Source organism: Giraffa tippelskirchi, chromosome 1 (assembly GCF_054371585.1).
Source record: "Giraffa tippelskirchi isolate mGirTip1 chromosome 1, T2T-mGirTip1v1.2.pri, whole genome shotgun sequence".
Lineage (NCBI taxonomy): Eukaryota > Metazoa > Chordata > Mammalia > Artiodactyla > Giraffidae > Giraffa > Giraffa tippelskirchi.
In genome coordinates this window covers 170,517,457-170,529,758 of record NC_137275.1, presented here as the reverse complement: position 1 = coordinate 170,529,758, position 12,302 = coordinate 170,517,457, and the positions used below count along the sequence as shown (strand labels likewise).

General features: G+C 36.6%; 2 protein-coding genes across 7 annotated transcripts in view; one reads left to right on the top strand and one right to left on the bottom strand.

Moving 5' to 3' along the window:
- The window catches only part of PCSK5 (proprotein convertase subtilisin/kexin type 5), a 490,556-nt gene that overhangs the window by 149,222 nt on the left and 329,032 nt on the right, over window positions 1–12,302 (bottom strand). For all 3 annotated transcript variants that reach the window (XM_081505747.1, XM_081505752.1, XM_081505755.1), the window contains exon 17: window positions 3,055–3,139. In XM_081505747.1, the coding sequence (XP_081361873.1) occupies window positions 3,055–3,139 (85 nt within the window). The remainder of the gene's footprint in view (window positions 1–3,054; window positions 3,140–12,302) is intronic.
- LOC145512260 (uncharacterized) overlaps window positions 1–12,302 on the top strand; it is a 155,922-nt gene that overhangs the window by 134,236 nt on the left and 9,384 nt on the right. For 2 of the 4 annotated variants that reach the window (XR_014058440.1, XM_081505875.1), the window contains 4 exons: window positions 3,440–3,617; window positions 3,704–3,754; window positions 3,890–3,949; window positions 7,938–7,977. The gene's annotated coding sequence lies outside the window, so the exon portion shown is untranslated. Of the gene's footprint in view, window positions 1–2,430; window positions 2,622–3,436; window positions 3,618–3,703; window positions 3,755–3,889; window positions 3,950–7,937; window positions 7,978–12,302 lie in introns of those variants that run through there. The other 2 variants (XR_014058441.1, XR_014058445.1) reach the window with 2 other exon arrangements.

Below are 12,302 nucleotides of genomic sequence, written 5' to 3'. Positions count from 1 at the left end.
TCCGCCCCCAATCCGCCCCCAATCCTACCCAGCATTAGGGTCTTTTCCAATGAGTCAACCCTTCGCATGAGGTGGCCAAAGTATTGGAGTTTCAGCTTCAACATCAGACCTTCCAATGAACACCCAGGATTGATCTCTTTTAGGATGGATTGATTGGATCTCCTTGCAGTCCAAGGGACTCTCAAGAGTCTTCTCCAACACCACAGTTCAAAAGCATCAATTCTTCAGCGCTCAGCTTTCTTCACCGTCCAACTCTCACATCCATACATGACCACTGGAAAAACCATAGCCTTGACTAGACAGACTTTTGTTGGCAAAGTAATGTCTCTGCTTTTCAATATGCTATCTAGGTTGGCCATAACCTTCCTTCCAAGGAGTAAGCGTCTTTTAATTTCATGGCTGCAATCACCATCAGCAGTGATTTTGGAGCCCAAAAAAATAAAGTCTGACACTGTTTCCACTGTTTCCCCATCTATTTGCCATGAAGTGATGGGACCAGATGCCATGATCTTAGTTTTCTGAACGTTGAGCTTTAAGCCAACTTTTTCACTCTCCTCTTTCACCTTCATCAAGAGGCTCTTTATTCTTCTTCACTTTCTGCCATAAGGGTGGTGTCATCCGCATATCTGAGGTTATTGATATTTCTCCCAGCTTAGCCACTATTTAAAAATTTACAGGTCTTTTGAGGCAAAATGGTCAACCCTAGAAGCCCCTAAGAAAAACACAAGGAGCCTCAAGAAGACAGAAAGTGTATTTCATTCATAGATCTTCTCTTCTGGCCAGAGAGGTGTCATTTAAAAAGCTAATAAAAGAAAATCCCTTTCCTTTTGGTAGAGCTGGAAAAAGGGGACAGTGCATCAAATGAATCCGTTTGTGGGAGGAAATAGGACCACCGATAAACTTATCAAAGTTGTTTTTTTTTTTTTTAAACTGCCTTGTTTTTCTAACAAAGGAAATTACTTCTGAGGTTGGCACTTGCTCAGCCGGAGACAGAGGCCAGTGTGTGAGGAGGGAATGCACGAAGTGGGGCGTGCGGCAGAGCAGCACTGCGAACCCTGATGCCCTCTGCTGCTTCCAAACTCCAGGGGTGGCGAGGCAAGTGGACCCGGTACTGGGTTCATGCTGGGATGAGCCAGCTGAGTTAGATGTGTGCCGTCCCATACGCTCTAGCACCTGTGGACTTGAGAGCACTTGAAATGTGGCTAATGTGGCCAAGGCATAGAATTTAACATTTTATTTTCGTTCATTTCACTCTAAATCTTACAAATTGGCACTTGATTCAGTTATCAGAAAACTTTTGAATAAGTGCAGAACAACTTGGCTATCTAAAATCTACTTCAACTAAATTTTTATAAAATCTATATACAGAGCAAGTATTTCTCAAAAAATTACTGTCTTAATTGAGATGTGCTTTAAGGGTGAAATACACACCAGATTTTGAAGACTGGGCACTACAATCAAAATATAGAATATCTCACTGATTATCTTTCATATTGTCTTATATTGATTACATCTTGAAATAATATTTTGGATATATTTGGTTAAAGATTTCATTAAAATAAATTTCACCTGTATCTTTTTACTCCTTTTTATGTGGCTACTCACATAGTTAAAATTAATATATATGGCTCTCATTTCTATTAGAGAACATTTTTTACTCTATAAAATGTTCCCTAAGAAATATAGAAAACGATCTTTTATTTCTCATGGATCAATTCAGTGTCAGATATTGGAGTAAGTGCCTTAGATGTTATCACAATTAATCCATATCATAATCCAGCCATTTTGAGGTTAGTATCACCCTTTTATAGATGAGAAAACTGAAGCTCAGAGGAGCGAATCACACAGCTGATAAATGGTAGAGAAAGATTTAAGCCCACGTTTATCTTCCTTTTTAAAAAATTATAACAGTCTGCTCCTTCTCCAAAAAGTAGTAGGATATTGACTAGATTGATATTTATCAAAACTGAAGTCTTGAGATGAAAGGTGCAAAACAAATGGACACTGAATGCATTTATGGGGGGAAAAAAGAAAGCCACAAATAATCAATTAATCGAAATAAAAATGATGTTCCCCTATGAATTAATGTAAAGGATTGCCTGCCTAGAAGCTGCCTGGACCCTGATTATTGTGCCTTTGATCAAAAGTGGAAATAGAGGTATAAGTGAAGTTGCTCAGTCGTGTCCGACTCTTTGCTACCCGGTGGACTGTAGCCTACCAGGCTCTTCCATCCATGGGATTCTCCAAGCAAGAATACTGGAGTGGGTTGCCATTTCCTTCTCCAGGGGATCTTCCCGGCGCAGGGAGCAAACCCAGGTCTCCTGCATTGCAGGCAGATGCTTTACCCTCTGAGCCATCAGGGAACTCTTAAAAGGGATGGAATGGAGCGGAATTCTAGCTTTATGTAATAAAGCCAGAGTCTAGCCCCTCACTCAGCATGGGGTGATCTGACCGTCTTTAAGGATATCAAGAATACCTGCTTCACTTGGGCTGGGGGTTATTCTCTCAAAGAATCTGTCAACTGTCTGGCTTTGGCAATGAGCAAGCCTCATCCATTCAAGGATGACATCCCCTGGTGTTAAATCTGTGTGCATACCACAGCATAATGGAACCAGCCTGAGGTGCTTAAGATAAGACAATGATTGGCTATATGGAGAGAAATAATAAAGATAAGGGAACAGTTTCAACCATCAAAGGAATGAATCAGGGGGATTAAATATAATTCATTTATGTTACCTAGGCAGTAATCCTTGACTGATACACTGCTGGTCAAAAAGCCCAAAGAAAGCCTCTCAAATGGCCATTTATTTACTTGTAGTTGAGCCATCTTTTCTAAAGAGAATTTTATTTGGCTTATAAACCTTCCAAAGCTAAGATAGCATCCAATTTTTCACATAAAATGATAGAGATAATGCAAATAGCAATCAAGTGTCTGAATGGGAGTCAAACCAAGGGTGACTTATCAGAGAGTTACCTATTTACATTTTTTGTTTTTAAAAATTTATTGAGAAGTCTTTGGGCTATGTTACTTGGTGAAATCTTTCACTTTCTTACCTTAACCCCTCCCTGCATTCTGTACAGTTGTCAGATTCAGTACATGTCTTGCAGTTTTCATTGCACTTTCGGCAAAGATTTTTCTCTGTTAAAAAAGGAACAAGGTTGTAAATCAGTTGATCAGCTGGATTTCATAAAAGCATATGTTCTACTGTTTGCTAATGTATGCTGTAGTGTACATGGCCTTGAGTAGGAAATTGCAGGAAAAGCCCCAGACTCAACATTTGCTATCACTTCTTAGCAAATCAGATACAGGTAGGAATATACAGCATTGGGAAATACCTTAGTGATATCTACCAGTTTGTAGACAAGAAAGCTACGGCCCACTTAATTCTTAAATAGTTTATAGGTTTTTTTTCTTCTTCCTATTCTCTTTCCCAAGCAGAGTTTCCTAACTTCCAACAGTGAAAATCTCACTAATGAAGCTAGGGTACATCACTAAGTAAGTACAGAGAGGCGACATTAGCAGCTGAAGAATGGAATGGTAGACCTCATGCTCACAGCTTTAAGGACTACACCAATAAACTACACTGAAAAGGGGAACCTCCTTTTAAGATTGCAAGGTAAGGGTTGATTATTTCTTGCATTCTTTTATTGTCTTAAAGTTTATAGAAGCTGTGGAATCAATATAAATGTTACTATATTTCAGATAACACTTATATTTCTGGAGAACAGAAACATTTGAATGAACAAATATACTGTGAGTACTGGCTTTCTTGTTTAATACCAATCATTGAGGCGGTGGGGGGGGGGATGTTGAGGGGGGATGGCAAGTACGTTACTGTCCTTTAGTGGAAAATGGTGATGTTAGATTAAGTAAGGCCTTTTACCACAGGTGAAATTTTTCTGGAGACTTTGATCCCTTCTCTGAGATACTGGTGGATCCTAACTTCAGGTATGTATAGAACTGAATGAGGCTTTGTCCATAGGCTTCTGTCTGCTCTTTAAATGTTGGTGTTCTTCAGGGTTCCACAGAGAAGCAGTGCTTCACCAGATCCTTCTAAGGACCTCCTAGAGGTCTAGCTCCTTTCTCAATTCTGAGCTCCTTGACGTGAAATACAAAGTTCTTCACCGTCTATGACCTCCCCATCATAGGGTCATCGAGAATGCTGGACATGGCATAGGACCTGAAGCCAGAGGACCTAGAGTGGCATTCTGCTCTTAGCATTTCTAGTGGACAAGTTCACAATCTCTGTTTATTTGTTAACTAAATATTGCAATGATGACTACCTCTGAGCTGCTCTTGAGGAGTTAATGACCTTATTCGAGGGAACTGTAGATATGTTGGCAGTAATTATTGCTAGTCACATACATATCACTATGCTATATGTAAATGGACTTATTAAAGGAGGAAATTAAAACAAAAGGAAATTGCCTAGAAGGAGACAGATGCACAGACCACTTGTATCAGTGAGCGAAGTGAAAGTTGCTCAGTCGTTTGCGACTCTCTGCAACCCCATGGACTATGCAGTCCGTGGAATTCTCTAGGCCAGAATACTGGAGTGGGTAGCCTTTCCCTTCTGCAGGTGTATCAGTGAAGCAATTGTTTAAATAGCCTTCTTTAATTATCTACCTTCCAGGCTCTGGCAAAAGAACTGATTCTCTCAATTATCATTTTCCTACCATATACCACCTAGATTTCTTTCCCAAGGCTCAGCTTTCTTGATAGAATTTTGATTTTTTTCCTCAAGGAATACTACTTGTTTCTGATCCCTTTAAAATTTTTTTTTAAGTATAGTTGATTTACAGTGTTTATTACTGCTGTACACATAGTGATTCAATTATACATTATATACACATTATTTTTAAAATTTCTTTTTCCACTGTGGTTTATCATAAGATATTGAACATAGTTCTGTGTGCTATACAGTAGGACCTTGTTGTTTATCCATTCTATACATAAAAGCTTACATCTGCTAACCTCAAACTCTGTCTATCTCTTCTCCAACCCCTCCCTCCTTGGTAACCACCAGTCTGTTCTCTTTGTCCATGATTCTGTTTGTTTCATAAATAAGTTCATTTGTGTCTTATTTTAGATTCCACATATAAGTGTTATAATATGGTATTTATCTTTCTCTTTCTGACTTACTTCACTTAGTATGATAATCTTTAGTTGCATTCATGTTGCTATAAATGGCATTATTTCATTTGTTTCTATGACTGAGAACTATTCCATTGTGTGTGTGTGAGTGTATACACACCATATCTTCTTTATCCATTCATCTGTCAATGGACATTTAGGTTGTTTCCATGTCTTTGCTGTTGTGAATAGTGCTATTAACATAGGGGTATATGTATCTTTTTGAATTACAGTTTTGTCTGGATATATGCCCAAGAGTGGGATTGCTGGATCATATATGATAGTTGTATTTTTAGTTTTATAAGGAACCTCTATAATGTTTTTCACAGTGGCTCATCAACTTATATTCCTACCAACAGTGTAGGAGGGTTCTCTTTTCTCCACATCCTCTCCAGCATTTCTTTGGCAGACTTTTTAATGATGGTTATTCTGACCATTGTGAGGTGTACCTCACTGTAGTTTTAACTTGCATTTCTCTAATAACTAGCCATGTTGAGCATCTTTTCATATGCCTATTGGCTATCTGTATTTCTTCTTTGGAGAAATGTGTATTTAGGTCTTTTGGCTATTTTTCAGTTGGGTTTTTTTTGTTGTTGTTGAGTTGTACAAGCTGTTTGTATATTTTGGAAATTAATTCCTTGTTAGTCGGATCATTTGTAGATATTTTCTCCCATTCTGTAGGTTGTTTTTTCATTTTGTTTATGGTTTCCTTTGCTGTGCAAAAGCTTGTAAATTTGATTAGGTCCTGTTTATTTTTGTTTTTATTTCTATTGGGAGCCTAAGGAAACAGTAGTACGATTTATGTCAGAGAATGCTTTGCCTGTGTTCTGTTCTAGGAGCTTTACGGTATTACATCTTATGTTTAAGTTTTCAAGCCATTTTGAGTTTATTTTTGTGTATGATGTAATGGAGTATTCTAACTTCATTGGTTTACATGCGACTGTCCAACTTTCCCAACACCACGTGCTGGAGAGAGTTTCATTCCACTGAAATATGTGTCTCCTCTGAAGATTAATTGATGATAGGTGTGTGGGTTTATTTCTGGGATCTCTATTCTGTTCTGTTGATCCATATGTCTGTTTTGGTGGCAATAACATAATGTTTTGATTACTGTAGCTTTGTAGTATTGTCTGAAGTCTGGAGGGTTATACCTCTTGATTTGTTCTTTTTCTTCAGGATTGTTTTGGCAATTCTGGGTCTTTTATGGTTCCATATGAATTTTAGGATTATCTGTTCTAGTTCTGGGCTTCCCTGGTAGCTCAGTTGGTAAAGAATCTGTCTGCAATGCAGGAGACCTAATGTTATGGGTAATTTGATTTGTTATTCAGTAGCTCAGTCATGTCTGATTCTGTGAGACCCCATGGACTGCAGCACACCAGGCTTTCCTGTCCTTCACTATCTCCCAGAGTTTACTCAAACCCATGTCCATTGAGTCGATGATGCCATCCAACCATCTCATCCTTTGTCTCCCCCTTCTCCTTTTGCCCTCAATCTTTCCCAGTATCAGGGTCTTTTCCAGTGAGTCAGCTGTTCGCATCAGGTGGTCAAAGTATTGGAGCTTTTGGTAATTGAGGGATCACATTAAGCCTATAGATTGCTTTGGTAAGTATGGCCATTTTAACAATATTAATTATTCCAACCCAAGAGCATGAGGTATCTTTCATTTCTTTGAATCATCTTTGGTTTCCTTTATTAATGTTTTATAGTTCTCAGCAAATAAGTCTTTCACCTCCTTGGTCAGGTTTAATCCTAAGCCTTTTATTTTGGGGGTGCAATTTTAAAAAGTATTTTTTTTTACATTCCCTTTCTTATTTCATTGTTGGTATAAAGAAGTGCAATTGATTTTTGTATGTTAATCTTATATCCTGCTACCTTGCTGAATTCATTCATTAGTTCTAGTAGTATTTGTGTGAAGTCTTCAGGGTTTTATATACATAGAGTATCATCATCTGCATATAAGGACAATTTTACCTCTTCCTTTCCAATTTGGATGCCTTTTATTTCTTGTGTGATTGCTGTGACTAGGACTTCCTAGTATGTTGACTAGAAAAGGTAAGAGTAGGCATCCTTGTCTTGTTCCTGAATTTAACAGGAAGGCTTTCAGCTTTTTACCATTGAGTATTATATTGGCTGTAGGTTTGTCATTAAGTAGCTTTTATTATATTGACATATGTTCTCTTTGTACCCACTTTGGTAAGGGTTTTTATCATGAATGGATGTTGAATTTTGTGAGATGCTTTTTCTGCATCTATTCAGATGATCATGTGTTTTTTGTATTTTGTTTATTTGGTGTGTCACACTGATTGATTTGCATATGTGGAACCATCCTTGTGAACTTCAGATGAATCCCACTGGTTGTGGTGTATGATCTTTTTTATGTGTTGTTAGATTCAGCTGCTAATATTTTGTTGAGAATTTTTGCATCTATATTCATCAGAGATACTGGTTTGTAAATTTCTTTTCCAGTGGTGTCTTTGTCTGGTTTTGGTATCAAGGTGATAGCCTCATAGAATGGCTTTGAGAGTGTTCCCTCCTCTTCAGTTTTTTGGAAGAGCTTGAGAAGGATCAGTATAAGTTCCTCTTTGTATGTTTGGTAGAATTCACCTGTAAAGTCATCTGGTTCTAGATTTTTGTTTGTAGAGAGGGTTTTTTTTTTTTTTTTACTTCAGTGGTTACTTAATTTTTTAAAGTTAATTTTTATTATAGTTGCTTTACAATGTAGTGTTAGTTTCTGCTATACAGCAAAGTGAATCAGCTATACATATACATATATCTCCTCTTTTTGGATTTCCTTCCCATTTAGGTCACCACAGAGCATTGAGTAGAGTTCCCCGTGGTATGCCGTAAGTACTCATTAGTTATCTGTTTCATACATAGCAGCATATATATATGTTAATCCCAGTCTCCTAATTTATCCCACTCCCCTCATCCTTCCATTGGTAGCCATACATTGTTGAGAGGTTTTAAATTAGATTCTATTTCAGTTCTAGTGATTGGTCTGTTCAAATTATCTTTCTTTTTTATTCAATTTTAGTAGGATGTGTGTTTCCAGAAATTTGCCCATTTCTTCTGGATTGTCAAATTTGTTGGGATATAAGTGTTCATAGCATTCCCTTATGGTTTTTTGAATTTCTGTATCAGTTGTTATGTTTCCTTTTTCATTTATTTTGTTTATTTGGGTTATCTCTCTCTTCTTTTTGATGAGCCTAGTCTGAGGTTTGTCAATCCTGTTTATACTTTCAAAGAACCAGCTCTTGGTTTTATTGACTTTTTTCTATTTTTTTAAAATAATCTTTTATTTCATCTCTGATCTTTATTATTTCCTTCCTTTGCTTACTTTAGATTTTGTTTGTTCTTTTTCTTTTTTTAAAAAAAATATTATTTTCAGCTGTGCTGGGTCTTTGTTGCTTTGTGTGGGCTTTCTCTAGTTGCAGTAAGTGGATGCTGCTCTTTATTGTGGGGTGCAGGTTTCTCATTGTGGAGCTTCTCTTGTTGCAGAACACAGACTCTAGGCACTTGGGATTCAGCAGTAGTTGCAGCACACAGGCTCAGTAGTTGTGGTGCATGGGCCTCGTTGCTCCCTGGCATGTGGAATCCATCCGGCTCAGGGATCAAACCTGTGTCCTCTGCATTGGTAGGAGGACTCCCATCCACAGTGCCGCCAGGGAAGTCCCTATTCTTCTTTTTCTAATTTTATTAAGTGGTAGATAAAACTGTTTATTTGAGATTTTTCTTGTTGTTTTTTTTTTAAACAGGAAGCTTTTTAAAAATTTTATCTTATATTGGAGCACAGTATTGAAGTTGGTTAAGTCTGTGAGTCTGTTTATGTTGTGTAAATAAGTTCATTTGTATCATTTCTTCTAGATTCTGCATAAAAATGATATCATATATTTGTTTTTGTCTTGCTTCACTTAGTATGATAATCTCTAGGTCTATCCATGTTGGTGAAAATCATATTATTTCATTCCTTTAAATGGCTGAGGAATATTTTATTGTTTATATGTAGCACATCTTCTTTATCCATTCATCTTTTGATTGACATTTAGGTTTCTTCCATATCTTTGTTATTGTAAACAATACTGCAATGAACACTGGGGTGCATGTACTTTCTCAAACCATGTTTTTCTATGAAGATATGCACAAGAGTAGGATTGCTGGATCATATGCAGCTGTAGTGTTAGTTTTTTAAGGAACTGCCATACTATTCTCCATAGAGGCTCTACCAATTTACATTCCCACCAAAAATGTAGGAAAGTTCCCTTTTCTCCACACCCTCTCCAGCATTTATTGTCTATAGGTTTTTTGATCATGGCCATTCTGACTGGTGTGAGGTGATATCTCTTTGTAGTCTTGATTTGTATTTCTCTAATAGTGATGTTAAACATCTTTTCATGTGCCCCTTGGCCATCTATATGTCTTCTTTGGAGAAGTGTCTATTTAGGTCTCCTGCCCATTTGTAAGTTTTGGAGACTAATCCCTTTTTGGTTGCTTTTTTTTTTTTTTTTTTTTTTTTACCATTCTGTGAGCTGTCTTTTCATTTTGTTTAGGTTTCCTTCACTGTGCAAGCGCTTTTGAGTTTAATTAGGTAACATTTGTTGGTTTTTACTTCCATCTGGGAGATGGATCAGAAAAGATATTGCTGTGATTTATGTCCAAGAATGTTCTGCCTATGTTTTCCTCTAAGAGTTTTATATTAATAGTACTCAGTCTTACATTTAGGTCTTTAATCCATTTTGAGTTTATTTTTGTGTATGGAGTTAAAAAATGTTCTGATTTCATTTTTTTGATTTGTTTTTATTTTTTACATATAGCTGTCCAGTATTCCCAGCACCCTTTATTGAAGAGTCTTTTGTCCATTGTATAGTCTTGCCTCCTTTGTTGTAGATTATTTGGCCATAGGTATGTGGGTTTATTTCTGGGCTTTTTATCCTCTTCCATTGATCTACATTTCTGTTTTTGTGTCAGTATTACACTGTTTTGATGACTATAGATGTATTATATAGTCTTAAGTCAAGAAGCCTGATTCCTCCAGCTCCGTTTTCCTTTCTCAAGATTTCTTTGGCTATTCAGGGTCTTCCGTATCTCCAAATAAATGTTACGATTTTTTTTTTTTTGTTCTAGTTCTGTGCAAAATGCCATTGGTAATTTGATTGAATCTGCAGATTGCCTTAGGTAGTACAGTCATTTTGACAATATTGATTCTTCCAATCCAAGAACATGGTATATTTCAATCTGTTTGTCATCTTTGATTTCTTTCATCAATGTCTTATAGTTTAGAGTACTTTCCTTAGGTAGGTTTACTCCTAGGTATTTTATTGTTTTTGATACGTTGGTAAATAGGATTGTTTTCTTAATTTTACTTTTCTGATTTTTGTTGTTAATGTATAGAAATGCAGCAAATCTCTGTGTACTAATTCTGTATCCTGCAACTTACTGAATTTATTGATGAGTTCCAATGGTTTTCTGGTAGCATCTTTAGGATTTTCTATGTATAGTATCATGTCATTTGCAAACAGTGACAGTTTTACTTCTTTTCCACTTCTTTTACTCCCTTTTCTTTTCTGATTGCCATGGCTAGGACTTCCAAAACTATGTTGAATAAAAGTGGCAAAAGTGGACCTATTTGTCTTGTTCCTGATCTAAGGGAAAATGCTTTCAGCTTTTCACTGTTGAGTATGATGTTAGCTGTAGGTCTGTCACATATGGCCTTTATTATGTGGACATATATTCTCTCAGTGCCTACTTTCTGGAGAGTTTTTATCATAAATGGATGTTGAATTTTGTCAGAAGCTGTTTCTACATCTATTGAGATGATCATATGGTTTTTATTAATTTGTTGATGTGGGGTATATAGTATCCTTCTTTATTTTTGTTTATGGCCTTTGTTTTAAAGTTTATGTAGTCTAATTAAGAGTATTATGACTCCTGCTTTCTTTTCATTTGCATCTGCATGAAGTATCTTTTTCCATCCCCTCACTTTCAATCTTTGTGTGTCCTTTGCCCTAAAAATGGGTCTCTTATAAGCAGCATTTTATAGGCTCTTGTATTTTTTTAATCAAGTTGCCACTCTGTATTTTGATTAGAGCATTTAGACCACTGACATTTAAGGTAATTATTGATAGATACATATTTATTGCCATTTTAAACCTTGCTTTCTCATTGATTTTAAATTTCTTCTTTGTCACTTTATCTTTTTTGTTGTTGTGGTTTGATTTTCTTTTGTATTATACTTAATGTTCTCTTCTCTTTGGTTTCTGTGAATCTATTGTATGTTTTTGATTTGTGGTTATCCTGTTTTTCAATTATGTTAACCCCTTCCTATATCTACTTGCCTTAGACTGGTAGTCATATAGGCTCAAACACATTCTAGGAGAAAAAAAATCTACACATTCTTACTCTTCTCCACATTTTATAACTTTGATGTCCTCTTTTATATCTTCATTTTAGGGAAATTAAAATAGAGGTAGTCTTGTTCAGGCTTCAGAAGCAAGAGAGCAGGCCTCTGACTTCTGACCCTGCCAGGAATATGTGCCTGCCTATAAGTACACCACTTATTGCTGGAAAGTTAAGGGGCACTTTACATAAGAAAGTTTAGTGGGTCTTGGAATTTTCTTAAGCCCTTGAGAGCCTGGCCAGCCCCCTCCCCTCTCCAGGGTCTAAGAAGTCTTGTGACTCACAAGGAGAAACAAATAGCATTGTAAAAGTTAAAGGAAAAAACCAGGACTGCCGTTTTGCATACAAAGTGATGAATATATCAGTTTTTGGCCTGGGATTATAAGCAGGAGCTCCCAAAACTGCAATTTCAAGTCTTACCCTGTGGAGTGTATACACTTCCTAGGACCATTTCCCAACTGACTCCGGATAGCTGTCATTCAGGACCTTAAAAGTACTATTTAAGTCTAGATGTAGGCTGTCAGCCCAATTTGGTGATATTGTATGTTGTTACTTCTCTATATTGCTTCTATTTCTTTTGTTTTAATGACTATATAATTGAAACTAAGTCAAATAATCCTCTATTAAAATACTAAAATTGTTCATTGTGTGTGCAATGAATGGTTGCTTTTGTTAACTAATCCTTCGAACTGAAAACGAGGTAAAACTTTCAGCAAAACATTCATGTTCATCCTTTTGCTATTCGTTGTAATTGTCGTTACTTTCATAGACATTT